The 15,859-nt window shown below is 39.9% G+C and overlaps 1 protein-coding gene across 1 annotated transcript in view; it reads left to right on the top strand.

Annotated features, from left to right (window-relative positions):
• The window catches only part of GLG1 (golgi glycoprotein 1), a 124,085-nt gene that overhangs the window by 69,183 nt on the left and 39,043 nt on the right, over nucleotides 1-15,859 (top strand). The window contains exons 2-4 of the mRNA XM_069549568.1: nucleotides 4,835-4,867; nucleotides 6,809-6,895; nucleotides 10,897-11,112. Coding sequence (XP_069405669.1) covers nucleotides 4,835-4,867; nucleotides 6,809-6,895; nucleotides 10,897-11,112 — 336 coding nt within the window. The remainder of the gene's footprint in view (nucleotides 1-4,834; nucleotides 4,868-6,808; nucleotides 6,896-10,896; nucleotides 11,113-15,859) is intronic.

The raw sequence follows: 15,859 nt of genomic DNA, 5'->3' as shown, positions 1-15,859 counted from the left end.
CTCTATTCATAATGAGTTTTTTGTTGATACTAACATATGCGGCTTCAGCAGGCTCTTCTCCAAAATTTGATCGTTAATTTAACAGGAAGTTATTTGTGAGAGTTTTCATAAATTTGTCTCCCTCCATTTTTCCATTGTTAAGGGAACAGGTTTTTAAATTCCAGTGAGGAAACGCTTGATGTAGAAGACTTCTCGAAGTCCACGTTTCTGTCTCCAGAGTAATAGAGAGCAGCTAATTCTGTGGCAAAGCCTCGCCTCTAATTTGCTGCTTCCACAGGCTAGGAACCTTCACTTTGCCTCTGATTTGAAGGGGGGGTGGGTTTGAGGGGAGGACTCCTAAACTGGTTAGAAGAGCGGTTTTGCCTCTCAATTTTCTGTCTTCATCATGTTCTTATTACTTGAAAAAGTTACTAAGCTTACCCTAGTAGATATGGGTTACTCATAAAATATCAGTTATTCTAACATATATTACAAAAACATGAAAGTATAAAGGATGAGTTTTTCAAAACAGAAAACTTCAATTATTTTCTTCCTGAGCTCCAGGGAATCTTCTCAGTTGCGTCCCTTTTGGAACGGCCCCGGGCCTGTCTGAACGTTCAGGCCCAGCTCAAGCCTGCTTTTGCTCATTTGCTTGAACTCAGCGTTTTATTTCTCCAGCTGATTGTGAACTGTGGTTAGGGCCAGTGCCTCACTCTGTAATCCCGCAACAATGCCTGGCACAGTTTCGGGCACTTCATATGTATTCGGTATTTACTTGTTGGTTGATTTCTTGGAATCATTTTCTTTAGAGTGTTATTTCACTGTTAATAAAAGGAAAGCAATCTCCAGCCTCTTCTTCCTTAATAGTTCTGGTGTTAGTCCCCATACTCTCCATATCCTAAGGTTAAAGATCATCAGGCCTGTCTGCGTGTATAGATTCTCAGAAGGAGATGTGCTGTCTGATGAAGTAACTCGATTGTGACCTCATGGCAACGGTGCAGGCTTGGGCCCACACCTGTGTGAGCACCCACATCTGTTTCTGTTCCTTGAGATTTCTGTCTTTTCATTTCTTATCAAATGGCTGAGTGCTTAACTGTAGCATTTTCTTTTTTTGTATTGCTTTTTCTAGAGTTAATTTGTGCTGGTATTGTGGGTTTACTACTTTGTATTTTGTATTTTTCAGGTTTCTGTTCTTCTGAATAGCTACTCTGTCCTTTAATTCTATAGGCTTTTTAAAATTTATGAGAGTAAATTATTGATAATTACACTTAAAAATTCTTTATAACTGTTCAATGAATCTCAGTGACTTAATATCATAATCTTTTTCTCATAGCATTCCTATATTGTCATCTTCTCTTTGTGAATAGAAAAACTAAATCTATAAAGAAAAAAAAATTGTCAATGGCAAATCAGGACAGTGAGAGAGATAGAAACCAAACCTGATCTCCAGATTTGCAGTTCACTTACGCCTCTGTGGACTGCCACTCCTTCATAAGAGGTGCGGTACTGTGTGCTTACTAATATGAGTCGCTAAATTAGACCGTTGCAGTTAATGACAACTTAAAGGTTTTGAGATTTTTATTATTTCATTTTCCTGATAGGCTTGTTAGTCATTTTCTTCTTCATTACAGACACCCTCAAAACTTCAAGGGCTTTTTGCTTCACGTGTTTCTCCTTGTCCTTGCAGCTATCTGTACATGTTCCTCACATGGGGAGTGGCAGGAGTCTGAGAGTACAGGCCCAGCCGAGCGCATTTAAAGCCTCTGCTCGTATCATGCCTGCTAACGTCTCACCGGCCAGAGCAAGTCAGCGGCCTGGCCTGGCATCAGTGGAGCAGGCTGTGTACTCAGTCCACAGCAGGAGGCTGTGCAGAGGTACGAGGATCAAGGGCAAAGGATACCGAATACTATTACGAGTGGAAAGCTGGGAGAGACAACCCAGCCTGCCACTGTGGGGAAGCAGGACGCTAACACGGCCGTTAGTTCGCTACTGTGAGTCCTGGGGCTGTGAGCATGGGGCACTTTTCCCATGAGTAACTTAAATCTTATTTGACTACTTTGAAAATTCTCCGATGCTCTGAATTTCTTTCAAGAATGCCCCTTTAAACCAAAATTATTGTTAATGGAAATGAACACAAGTAGAGATGCTCAGTTCAGTGCAGTTCAGTCTCTCAGTCGTGTCCAACTCTTTGCGACCCCGTGAATCGCAGCACACCAGGCCTCCCTGTCCATCACCAGCTCCCAGAGCTCACTCAGACTCATGTCCATCGAGTCGGTGATGCCATCCAACCATCTCATCCTCCGTCGTCCCCTTTTCCTCCTGCTCCCAATCCCTCCCAGCATCAGAGTCTTTTCCAATGAGTCAACTCTTCCCATGAGGTGGCCAGAGTACTGGAGTTTCAGCTTTAGCATCATTCCTTCCAAAGAAATCCCAGGGCTGATCGCCTTTAGAATGGACTGGTTGGATCTCCTTGCAGTCCAAGGGACTCTCAAGAGTCTTCTCCAACACCACAGTTCAAAAGCATCAATTCTTTGGTGCACAGCTTTCTTCACATTCCAACTCTTGCATCCATACATGACCACTGGAAAAACCATAGCCTGGACTAGACGGACCTTAGTTGGCAAAGTAATGTCTCTGCTTTTGAATATGCTATCTAGCTTGGTCATAACTTTTCTTCCAAGGAGTAAGCGTCTTTTGATTTCATGGCTGCAATCACTATCTGCAGTGATTTTAGAGCCCCAAAAGATAAAGTCTATCATTGTTTCCACTGTTTCCCCATCTATTTCCCATCAAGTGATGGCACCGGATGCCATGATCTTTGTTTTCTGAATGTTGAGCTTTAAGCCAACTTTTTCTCTCTCCTCTGTCACTTTCATCAAGAGGCTTTTGAGTTCCTCTTCACTTTCTGCCATAAGGGTGGTGTCATCTGCATATCTGAGGTTATTGATATTTCTCCTGGCAATCTTGATTCCAGCTTGTGCTTCCGCCAGCCCAGTGTTTCTCATGATGTACTCTGCATAGAAGTTAAATGAGCAGGGTGACAATATACAGCTTTGACGTACTCCTTTTCCTATTTGGAACCAGTCTGTTGTTCCATGTCCAGTTCTAACTGCTGCTTCTTGACCTGCATACAAGTTTCTCAAGAGGCAGATCAAGTGGTCTGGTATTCCCATCTCTTTCAGCATTTTCCACAGTTTATTGTGAGCCACACAGTCAAAGGCTTTGGCACAGTCAATAGAGCAGAAATAGATGTTTTTCTGGAACTCTCTTGCTTTTCCCATGATCCAGCAGATGTTGGCAATTTGATCTCTGGTTCCTCTGCCTTTTCTAAAACCAGCTTGAACATCTGGAAGTTCACGGTTCACATATTGCTGAAGCCTGGCTTGGAGAATTTTGAGCATGACTTTACTAGCGTGTGAGATGAGTGCAATTGTGCGGTAGTTTGAGCATTCTTCGGCATTGCCTTTCTCAGGGATTAGAATGCTAGTGATGTTAATTGCCATATGTGCTTTGAGAAAGAGGTAGAATTACTGATTGACTGGAAAAAGTGGAAAGTGTAGATGATGAGGGGATAGATAGAAAACTGCCTAAACAAAAGAAAGCTTTCTTGCAAATAAACTGTTAAGCGTTATAAACTAAGCACTTGAAATTGAAATGAAGAGAGCAGAGTTAAGCTAGATTAAGTCACAGTACGGAGGCGGATTTCTGAGACTCAAACACATCAGAAAGGCATTAAAATGTCTATTCTTACTTAGACAAGAAGGGAGAAAGTTCAGAGGTGGTGTGTTATAATCTCACAATTGCCTAGCAATCTAAGTCATTTCTAATATATTTTATAAGTTCATACAGAAATGAGTTTATATGTTAGAATTAATGCCTGTAGTGGAATGAATAGTTCCTTAGAAACCTTTTTCTTCTTGAAGTGATGCTTGGTGTGTCTGTTTAGCTTGCTAATATTTTCTCTTTTTTGTACTGCCTTGTTTCTTTCCTCGAATAGGGAGAATCTTTTCATTTAGAAAAATGGCATCATTCACAACCTTTGTCAGGAATATTTCATAGAGGGGAGACAGAATTAACTTTGCTTGGGCTGGTTAGAAAGCTGTGGAGACTCGAAGTAGATGGCACTTTACTGCTGTGTGCGTTGTGACAGTTGTGTCTCCTTTACTGGATGAGCAAGGACATTACAGAAGTGTGTGGCAAAGCTGTGCAGCTTCAAGCATAGCCTCGTCTACTTTCATGTCACTGAAATGAAAGTTCATTTATTCTCTGTTGTGTGCACCTGGCTTTATGAGCAAATTATTCATGGGAATATATAGTTTGTTTTTTTTCAGTGTTATATTTTTGATCATAGACCTGCGAGGTTATGGGCTCCTAAGGTTACAAAAATAGTTCAGGGAGGCCCTGTGTGCCCACCACCTTGCTTCCCCTAATGGTGACAAGAGGCTAACTTGTAATCATTGTCAGACCTTTTCTGCCCTCTTGAGTAAGCCTGCCTTTTTCAGATATCTGACTTTCTGTAAAGCAAGAACGCCTATATTGTGCCTGATCCTCTTCAGCTTTCAGAATTATGAAGTGTCGTGTGAGGATCCTTCTGTCAGTGTTGCTTTAACTCTTTACTACATTCCTCTCCATTTTCCCAGTTTCCAGATTGTACCGTGGATTGCCAAGGGGCTGTGTCTCACCTGCTCTTCTGGTATATTGCTCCTCAGCAATCTAAAAATCTGCTCCTCCTATTGAAAAAATCTAATCAGTTGAATATTCAGATTTCTTGTTTTGAGTTTATTTTGCTGGTGTTTGAAAACTTGAGAGGATTTTTTTTTTAACATCGTCTCTCTTTTTTTTTTTTTCCTTTTAGCCTGAAAATGAAATTTCTTCAGACTGCAATCATGTAAGTATGGATTTCCCATAATTTGCCATATGTGTTTTATGTATATGATGGCAGATATTAGGATGCTCTTCCTTTGTTCTGGGAAGCATAATGTTTTCTTAAATGCACTTAATCTTAACAAAAGAATGATCAACCTTATCTAAGGGCCTTGATAAATCTACAAATAGTCCTCCATTGTAGAAACCGGCAAGCTCGGCCAAGTAATATTTGTAAACGTAACTTTTTCTTCAGTTACAGCTGCCATGTGAAATTGTTTCTTTGTAAGTCAAGTTTGCGATTTTAAGAGTTTTGTCTTTTAACGTTATTTCATTTAGTCATCATATAGTCATCTACTATGTGCCAGACACTGGTAGAAACTGGACACAGCTAAACACCTCGAAGATGGAGCCAGGTTCACGCTGGCAGATAAGAACTCCAGAGATAACTGCAGCTAATGCATTCAGTGTCATATCTGTATCTCCACATTGTATAAAGTCTAACGTTAAAAGGAGCTGACGTGAAATCACATCTGTGCAGAAAGTACCGAATGCTTCGGAAGAAGCCTGTAGGAGTACAGGGGGCCACAAAAGTGAATTCCGCCCTGGTGGGTTGATGTCCGGAAACATTTAATAGTGGAGATGATACTTGAGTTGTGTCTTCAAAGAGGAGTAGTTACATATCTGACAGTACTGGAAGAAATCTCTCCACCTCCACATTATTTGGTATTTTGAATGGGAGACTGCAAGAACAGAGAAGCAGATTGGCTGCTTAAGTTGACGACTTACTCTAGGTAAGGTCTAGATAGGTCAGAGATTTAAAGTAAAACACCACAAAAACAGTGGAAGAAAACGTGAACGGGGGGGTAGGGTTTTTAAAATATAACACAACCTCAAAAACTATTTAAAGGGAAAAAGAAAGATTTGTAAGTCTGATTGCATTACTCCTGTGACATCTTGTGATTCAGTTAACCAAATATTGTACTTGGTCACATTACCTGCCATTGGCCATAGGCACCACTGGACAGTCTTTGTCCTTTTTCCTCCTGCTTTAACCTCCATTTCCTAACTCAGGATGTGTTCAGACATTTGCTTCTGTTTCCTGTAATAGTCTGCGAAGCCCTTGAGATTAGACTGTGTGTGATACACCATCAGAAGTGCTAAGCAGATGTTTGAATGAGTCGGTGAATGAGTGATTGTACTCTTTAGTCATGGAGTGAAGCAGTCTGAGAAAAAGGCTTCTCCGTGTCCTGCATCATAGAAAGCCCCTGCTCTGTTTCTCCATCTGAGCAGGGTTTAAGAGCTCATTTTTGCCGCTTTTCAGAAATTGAATCATGTATTGAAATTTTTTAACTGAAGCTGCAAAGATAAAGTAATATTCAGCCCTCACCTGTGAATAGTAATGGCTTTAGGGATTTCATAGTTTGAAGCGTTGAAACAGTTGTGTAAAACAGACCTTATCAGGTACTTGTCAAGTTGAGGGTTTTAGAGGAGTAAAGAAAGATACACTTGGAAATTAGACTCTGGACGACATCCCTTCATAAAAAACATGGGAAAAGCACTGTTGGTTGTGAAATCTGTACCTTAGCCTTCCAGTTCTGAGTTTCTGCATTAGACTTTTTGATTTAAGAAGAAGTTGACATGTACATCTATTTATATTTTCTTGGAGGAACTCTTATCAGGAATTTTCATTTTAATTTTTTCTTGACTTACAAAAATTTGTCCTTAAGTAAAAATAGAAAAAAGTATATGTTTGAATGGTAGTGCTTTATTTTGTTTCCACATTTTTTGCTTTTATCTATAAATACAGTAACATTTTACTCTTACTTTTTGTTCATTAACTGAAGTGTCAATATGCTTTATCTGACTGTATGATGGAATTTTGTCATTCCTAGTAACCACTAACGTTAAATTTCATGCTATTCTGAGTTGTTTGTTTGCTTTTTGTGTTTTCTCTTGTCCCTAGTTGTTATGGAACTATAAGCTGAACCTCACTACAGATCCAAAATTTGAATCTGTGGCCAGAGAAGTTTGCAAGTCTACAATATCAGAGGTAGGTGGTGAAAGAAAGAGTTCTGTGGCTCTTTAATGACCTGAAAGAGAAAATAGCATCTGTTGACCAGACCAGTCGCTGAGGGAGGAACGAGAGACTCAGCTACTCTGCTTCTCTTGGCATTCACACATGTCTTGGTTCAGAGATGGACCAAGGGGGGGGGGGGGGGGGCATGTAATCAGACTTCTTTTCCTTCATCTGCACTCGCAGTAGGATGCTGTTGATTCAGGCAGGTTGGAAGTCAGGCTCTGTTTGTCCCCAGATGGAGAATACAGTCACTCCTGTCATCAGTGAGTGCCCTCACACATTGCACAGTCTGCTTATGGCTGAGGCGTGTCAGGGTGGTTTCCCCGGGAGGCTCATAAGCAGTCCTAAGTGTTTTGGCTGTGCGCGTGGGCCAACTGAACCACAGAGGCATATGCTCCAAGTAATAAGAGTTAGCATTAGATAGGTTTGTGAAAAAGTTATATATATTGTTATAAATGGATATTTCATATAAAGACGAAAATAATTACTGAAAATGTGTATAATATTACATGTATGCTAATTGGTGATATTTTTCTATTACTTCTCTTGGCTCAGTGTAAATATAAAATGATATTAGTGGAAATTGTGGTACTGAAAATTGTAATTAATTTTCTTTTTTAGAATTAGTGGTAGAAATTCTATGAAGTTGGGGATTTCTACATACTGAAAGAATCACAAAGGAAATAATTGCTACTTTTCTATCTCAAAGTTAATAATCAGAGATCTTGCATTGTATAGATTTGTCTCAATATGCTTATTTATTTGACTGCTCTGGGTCTTAGTTGTGGGGTCTTTAGATGTGACATGTGGGATGTAGTTCCCTGATCAGATATTGAAGCTGGGCTCCCTGCATTGGGAGCTCGGAGTCTTAGCCACTGGACCACCAGGCAAGTCCCCTCACTACCTTTTTGATGACTTAGGACCATCTTCTCCTGAGCTCTTAGGGAACAGCCTACTCCAACCAGGTAAGTCCTCAGCTTATGCACCTCACTTAGCTCTTTATGGGACCTTGGAGAACCTGGTTTCTTCCTCAAGCCTTCTACTACTGAATCAGATATGCTTTATTCTTTTAAAGCAGTGACCCTTCTTCAAATATGTTGGGGCTTCAGAATAGAATAGCTTATTTTAAATCTTTGATGTTCAGCTTTTAGATTCAGTATTACGTACCTCAAACTCCCTTGGCTCACTATGTGACTAACTAGACATTCCAGGTTGAGTGCCGTGTGGAGATTTCGCTCAGAGAATCTGCAGATTCTTCAGAGTAACTTCACTCTTTGTTGGCTTCATCTGTCTGTGTTTGTAAAATGAGACTGTTGGGACTTCCCTGCTGGTGCAGTGGTTAAGACTGCCTCCCCTGCACGGGGCACAGGTTCAGTCCCGGCTCAGGGAACCGAGATCCCGCAAGCTGCCTGGGCGTAGCCCGATAAGTGAGGAGACAGCACTGGCTGCCTTGCAGTGTGTGTGCCGTGCTGTGGCCCTCTCGTGATCTTTTGGAGGACGTTGTGGTTGCGTAACAGATTCGCGCGACAGGGGTGCTTCGCGCTCTATAGAGGGAGGCCGCACCGCAGCCGGAAAGATTATCAGGAAACATAGAGCACGTTACTCTACATCTCCCTCTTCTCTCCTGACTTTGGAGTCATTCTTCCAAGGAGGAAAACAGCATCATAAAAATACTGAAGACTGCAAACCGAGCTTTTCATTTACTCTCCACGATTGGGTCAAATATTGTCTGCTTTTCTCTTGCATTATGTCAAAAGTAGAGGCACTGTAGCGTTTCTCTAGTGGTTTCTTAAGAATCTGCTCCCCAGCCGCATCAGACTTTACTTCCATTCATAAATATGTTGATGATTTAGTGCTGTTTTTCATTGTCATTCTTAGAAGGTTTTTGTTTGTTTGTTTTTAAACTTCTCTCCAATACAGTGGTTGGAAAAAAGCGTAAAATTTTAATTCAGACACTACCTCTGGTTGTAATTGGTGGTGGACCAAAATACAAATAGGTACAACATCTCTGTGTTTCAATAAAATCTCAGGTGATTGAAGCTAAATATACATTTAATTCAGGCTTTAATTCAAACTGTCTAGCAGTCTTTCTTCAGATTTTAAACCATCGATTGCCTAGTAGAGCCTGTCTGAATACTTGCTCTTCATTGTTTTAAAAACCCAGGTGTCTTCCAGTAGGCCTGTTTTTTCTCATGCAGGGCTTTTTTCATTAGTTGAATTATAACCACTCATGCAGGGCTTTTTTCATTAGTTGAATTATAACCACTGAGATTTTTAAGCAGTATTTCTCCTTTTACTTTTGAAACTTATCTGTTTTACTTTTTAAAAAAATCACAAACAAAAAAGCCCTTTTCTTGGAAGTACATTTATGGCCCTCTTCTTAGGCATCATCAAAAACAATAGCCCAAGGTTAGACTGGAAGAATTGCATTCAGCTTGTTGACTGTTGACGATCTCTGCTGCCTCTTGAAGCCAGTGTGAGGCTGTTTAATTTCCCAAGTTTGCTTCTTTGAAAATAAACACAGTTTTCTCTCTTGAACTGAGTCTGTGACTTGCTCTGGATTTGATACTGGGGTTAGGCATGAAGAGACCCAGTGGCTTATAGGACTATTAGTGTGTGGTGTGTCCTTCACCCTGTGCCTTCTGGAAGAGGAGATTGTATTTGTCTTATCAAGTGTACATATTTACCAGAGGTGGTATAAGAATGGAGAATGGTCTCTGTTGGTCAGAAAAAAACCAACGAAACATTCCCTTCTCATTTATATTAAAAATAAACATTTACATTCGGCTCCTTCCTCTTGTCAAAACTGCCGTTTTTGTTTGTTTTTAATTTCTCCAAATGCAGTAGACGTTTTCCAAACAACCCTCTGTGCTTTATAATTCAACCTTAAAACCCTGTAAGTAGATTGCACTTTTTATGATTGAACTTCAACATTTTTAGCCTAATTTCCTTCCTTAGCACTTGTGGTTTTGGATGCGCTTTGCAGAGACACTACCCATGTGGGGCCACTTTTGCTTGATCCACTAGACCATATGTCTAAACGACCCAAATTAGAATTGCAGTGGCCTTCCCCTCCCTGGACTTTTGCCAGACTGCACTGAACATCATTTTTAAACATGTTTCTGTTTCAGACCACAGTGGTGAGGCTGGGAGTCCACTCAGTTAAAAAACATGCCCACTTCCTTTTCTACTTTAATTCTGCTCATCTCCATCAGTTAGGCCTTCAGTGTTATTTACAAACACATTAAGTTGAAATTTATTTGCCAGACGTTAGAAATGGAAAGTAAATAGTCTGCCTCTTTACAGAGTTAAATCCTTCACATTTTTTCCTTCTCTCTTACCTATTTTCTAAGTAAAGTAGCACTACAGAAAAAAAAAAAAAGCCCAGACCCATAGTTAATTCAGAACACATTAATGTCATGTCGAGAGGTAAAATAGTACAACCCCCCTTTAGTAATTAGGCTTATCTAACAATAATAGTTTGCTGTGTAGGTTGGCATGAGATAGCAACTGGACTTTAGTTCTGCACCTGTTTTTCAGACCTATGCCTTAGATTAATCTTATCACTATCCATTGCATTCTTTGCGTGGGTAATGGTAATTCTCAGTAGAATCATTTTTAAAAGAGCTGTCAAAAACTCTTTTCAATAAAATACATTTTAAGAAATTTTCTCAATAAACTGAATTTTTTTATTTTAAAAAAAAAAGCTGTTTTACTTCATTTAAACCTGGATTTTACCTAAGCATTTGTTTAGGTATTTTCTTGCAAAACACATTAATAAGATATTTCCTAGGAAGCGCAAAAGTCTTAACAGCATAGCACACACACTGTTTCCTTTACAACAAAAGCATTTCTCAGTGTTTTCCTTTTCTTTCTTTCAAGAAGAAAAAAGAAGATGTCATTCTCTCTTTCATAAAGGTGGTTTGATAAGAGAATAGAATGCTTTCCTAAAACAACCACTTTCCTTTGAGCAGATCAAAGAGTGTGCTGATGAACCAGTTGGAAAAGGTTACTTGGTTTCTTGCTTGGTGGATCACCGAGGCAACATCACTGAGTACCAGTGCCACCAGTACGTCACCAAGATGACAGCTATCATCTTCAGTGACTACCGGCTCATCTGCGGCTTCATGGATGACTGTAAAAACGACATCAACATTCTGAAGTGTGGGAGCATTCGGCTTGGAGAAAAGGTACCTCTCTCCTTCACTGGCTTCACCAAAGGGATCTTACAAATTTGATGAATGAACAGCTTTGTATAACTGGCATGGAGAAGATTCAGAGCTGGTGCTGGACTCAGTTGAGGTCCAGACAGCCCCAGTATCTAAGGCTAGTTTGCCTGTGGATGCACTTTATCTGTTTGTAACCAAGCGTTTCAATACTGCGTGGGGAAGTAGAGGAATTAATATCTGCTAAGATTAGTATTACCTTCAAAATGCAAAACCAGCTACCACTTCTTACCTGTAATGTTCCTCTGGAAAAACTTTCTGTAGTCTTGAGGGAAAAGCAGTTGGATTAGGAGAGACTCAAGTTCTCTAACCTTTCTTACCATACCTCACTGTTGTCTACAAAAATTACTTAATAAACACACCAGTACAAAAGATAGCATATTTAAATATTAGAAAATTTTAAAATATGTGAAGGGTACTTCTAGCTTGCCAAAAGAAAGGTACTCTGTAAATAGGATATGTGTTATCTTCATGTCAGAACTAGTTTTAGTAAAGACAGGAAAGACACTAACTCCCTAGTTTCTTCCTCCTTAATTATATGTGATCTTTCTTTGTTCTTATTGGTCTGTTGTCCAGAAGATCACAGTGGAGGATCAGTCAGGTTTGTGCCTAATCCGTTTGCTCAGCAGAAGTGAAAACTCCTGAGAAGTAGTAGGTGTTGGCGGGAGAGGTAGCTGAGAGCTGTGGATGGCATCAGCTATTAATTGCCGCTGTTCGTTATTCTGCTGTTTAGGGAGTACGAGAGCAAAACCCATTTGTCTCCTTGCCCTCTGTTTGTTCAGGGCACTGCTTGCAGGCTTCCATTCTTGGCCAGGACATGGTGGTAGAATTCTGGAACTGCACACACCAGTTCAGATGAAGATTTGAGGGCTGGTCATTGTCTGGCTGTCACCAAATACCCTTTGCTTCCAGCGCAAGGCTCTGGCCCTTTCCCAGGGCACCTGAGTCGATCTTGAGAGCTCTGTGGACTGGCATACAGCTTCCAGGCAGCTCATGAGCGGCCAGTTTTAATAAAGAAGACTGATTCTTGGCTTTCCCAACACATTTTAGAAATGGCACAAAAGCACGTAAGTCACCCTGATAATTCAGAAGCTCCTGTGACTTTATTTATAGTGCTGAGGATTAATATCCAATTCCATCTCACTCTTAAAAATCTTCACATATGTGTTCCAGACACTTTTCAGGAATCAGTGATGGCACATTGTCATATTTGTGGTCAGTGGTCCGTGCTGTAGAACAGACCATTATAATCCACCTCTCCCTACAGTAACTCTTCCCCATTGCCCACCAAGATAGCTGCTCACTGGCTTCCCAGTGGCAATCTGGATTGTCCAGATAAAACCTGCTTTGGGCTGTGTGTACGAGTTACTAAATCTGTATTGACTTGAACAGTGGCAGAAAATAGTAGTGCCAGAGCCCCAAGATGTGACAGTGAGTGCTGATTTTTCAGCTTTGTTAAAATAACAAAAAATGTTATATGGGGCATCCAAAAGCACATGTTTGTAATTTTCCTCGTTTGTTTCACGTGCTGGTTAGATGGATTTCTCTTTATGCCAGGCCCTCACCTTAGCACCCGAGAGGGGCTTCTGGAAAAGCGTGTCCCTTTCTGCACGTGTGTGTGTGCGCACGCGTGCGTGCGTGCTCAGTTGTGTCTGGCTCTTTGTGGCCTGACTGTAGCTCACCAGGCCCCTCGTGCTAATGCCGCAGCCAGGTCTAAAAATGATGGCAGTCTGTCTTCAGCCCTCCCTTGCCTTTTCCAAATATAATTGACTTCTCTGAAGTCAAGTCATTTAGATATGAAAATTATTCTGAAAATTAATAAATCAGCTTCTGACCGCAGAAGAGAACACACTCATCAGGTTTAAATTTGTTTGAAAGACTGAAGCTTGCAGTCTCCTCTGCGCCTGGCTTTCAACTGACCTCCAAAAGTCAGAGAAGAGGGCTCATGGTTAATCTGTTAGTACCCTGCCTCTTGTATGAACATGACTGGAAAACATAATGATTTTTTTCAGATTATTAGAATATGTAAATTTTAAAAATAAAAGCTATACATTTAATAAAACTTGGAATTTTCTAGATAAATATTTTTTAATAATTATTTTTAAAAAGAAAAAGCAGATCTTTGAAAGTAGATGTAGATAATTCATATCATCTGAAGAGAAAGCAGAATGCGACATCCGGTACAGGAACTCAGCTGTGGACATGTGCCTCCTTATTACTCCGTTTATACTTTTCACTCAGCAGTTGTGCCATTGTTTCATTCTCGCCTTTTAAAACCAACTGCTGTGAATAGTTCAGAGGTTCTTTTTGTCTCTATCTAGAGAGGTAGATCACAAAAAACATCGCAGATGTTGAAGTGGAGAACAGTTAATAGCAGAGATGAAAACTGAGTTCTTGCCCATTTTCCTGATTTGTGTTGTCATTCTCTGGTCTTTCAAAAATATATATATAATAGCAGAGATGAAAACTGAGTTCTTGCCCATTTTCCTGATTTGTGTTGTCATTCTCTGGTCTTTCAAAAATATATATATATTTTAAAGCACAAGATGTATGCAAGAAAAAACATTACCTACTGAGCTGCTGAGCACTTACATGGACACTGTATACTAGCTTTAAGACTGACATTTGTCTCACCATGGTAGAATTTAAACTCACTGTAGCTCCGTTTACAGGATCATTTGTTATGCATATGTCAAGCTTGCCTATTAAGAAGTTGCCGTTTTAAAATCTAAGCCCGAGTAACTTCATTTCTTGTAGATTAAATGCTGGGTACAGTCCCTTGCTTTCATTTGTATTCAGTAATAACCCTACAGTCTTCTTTATCAAATATTTGCATACATTTGAGTTTTGTAACTCAAACTGGCTGACCTGGAAAGCTCAGAGACTCTGGGGAGCTGAGAAGAACTCCTGAAAAATCTTTGATTTGAAAAAATTTTCTAAAGTTACGATAATAATAAAAGAGAGCATCTAACGGAGGTGGTGTTTGGGCCTAATGCCAGTATGTGGTGCTATAACTGCTAGGATTACAATTGCATTTCACATTCCTTAGAGGGCCTCACACCATGATGCTGCTACGTTTAAACAGTTGTGAACCCTAAGTGTACAGAGAAACGTTTAGATTCATTGCAGGGAAATCATTTCTTGACCCTGTGAAGCCGGAACTAAAGGCTAAGTAAGTCTAAATGGAGAAGTGACTAACGTGCTGTTCTTTGCAGCCTCTTCTGTATGATTATGACCTAATTGCTAGTGACCATCTCAGTAAGGTGTTTTATGAGCTACTTGACTTTGGTATAAGACATTATTTTATACCATAAAATCATATGTATCATAATCTCTTGTAAACTGTAAATAATAAGTGATTGATATGTTTCCAAATCTTTGTTGTCACAGGTTTTAAGCCTGAATTTGTGGGGTTTGTGTCCACTTTCCTCTCTCTCCTTATCTTTTTTTCAGTTGTCCATCAGAATTTTTTTCCTCCCTTCAGAATAACTCCCTAATAATACTTTTTGGTACTCAGATCTCTAAGCACTGGATGGAATCTTCAAGCTAGTGACAGAGTTTGAGCTACAGACAGAAAATAGGAAGGCACGAGAATATGCCAGTGTAATGCGCTTTCTGATCTTTTCTGGACCAAAACACCTTTTGAAATTTAATGAAAGCTATGAACTCTCCTCAGGAAAAATGCACATAACCCACATACAAACTGTAGGAGTTTCATGGAACTCCAAGGTCCAAAAAAACACTGGTGGACTGTCAGCTGGGTGCCGGACGTTCTGCAGCTCTGGTTACTCAACTGCACTGTAGGTTCCACAGCTCTTATTCCTCTTCACGGGTGTGTTAGGAGAGAGCATGAACATTTTCTAGAAAGTACTTGGAGATTAATATGCTATGGGACAAACCCTATTACAGCAAAAGGGAAAAATACATAGTTTCTTGTTGAATTGAAATTTTAGTAAAACAAGTGTTTCCCTACCTAATTTTAGGAGTCTCATGGCTTCGTAAATGTGGTATTTTATTATAATGAGATCTTATGTGCCTGTGTGTGTATATGTGTCAGTAAATGATAACACTATTTTCTGTTGCTTTGGTTTGCTGTATTTATAGATATACCTCTCAAGTTTTTGAAGCATACCTTCTGAGTATAGAAGATTAGAACTCTGAAAATGTTTAGGGAAAATTTTTCATGTTGTGGTTGCTATGGGGTTGATGCAATGTACACTTAAAGATAATTGGATGGTTTTAGGAAAGCTCTCAAAAGCAGTTTGTATACTTGGTGGTAATCTTGTTAAATCACATTAAGATAAATCTGAAACATCAAAGTGAACATTACTCTAAAAGTGGGGGTCTTTGTGGACAATAGAAAATAGAGAAGGAGGGTCTCTATAGCATATTTCCTCACTGAATTTCTTGGTTTGTCCTATTTTTTAAACTCGACTAAAGCACTGTTATTTGAGAAACATGTAGCTCTTAGAGGTAAATGAGCAGGGATTCTTTAAAATTGCGATGTTTTGTGGCGTCCCAGGTGTGGGTTCAGTCTCTGGGGAGCTAAGATCCCACATGCTGTGTGGTGCAGTCGCAGAAAAAGAAATTCTGACATTTTAAACTCCAAAAGTCAGGTTTCTGTTTCTAGTGCAAACTGAACGGACTTAGATTTCCCAGGATCTGTATTTTCTGTTTATAGCTCTCGAGTATTAATATTCTTACCAAAGAT

Source organism: Ovis canadensis, chromosome 14 (assembly GCF_042477335.2).
Source record: "Ovis canadensis isolate MfBH-ARS-UI-01 breed Bighorn chromosome 14, ARS-UI_OviCan_v2, whole genome shotgun sequence".
Classification (NCBI taxonomy): Eukaryota; Metazoa; Chordata; class Mammalia; order Artiodactyla; family Bovidae; genus Ovis; species Ovis canadensis.
The sequence above is the reverse complement of the archived record's forward strand: the minus strand, read 5'-3'. Positions and strand labels throughout refer to the sequence as shown.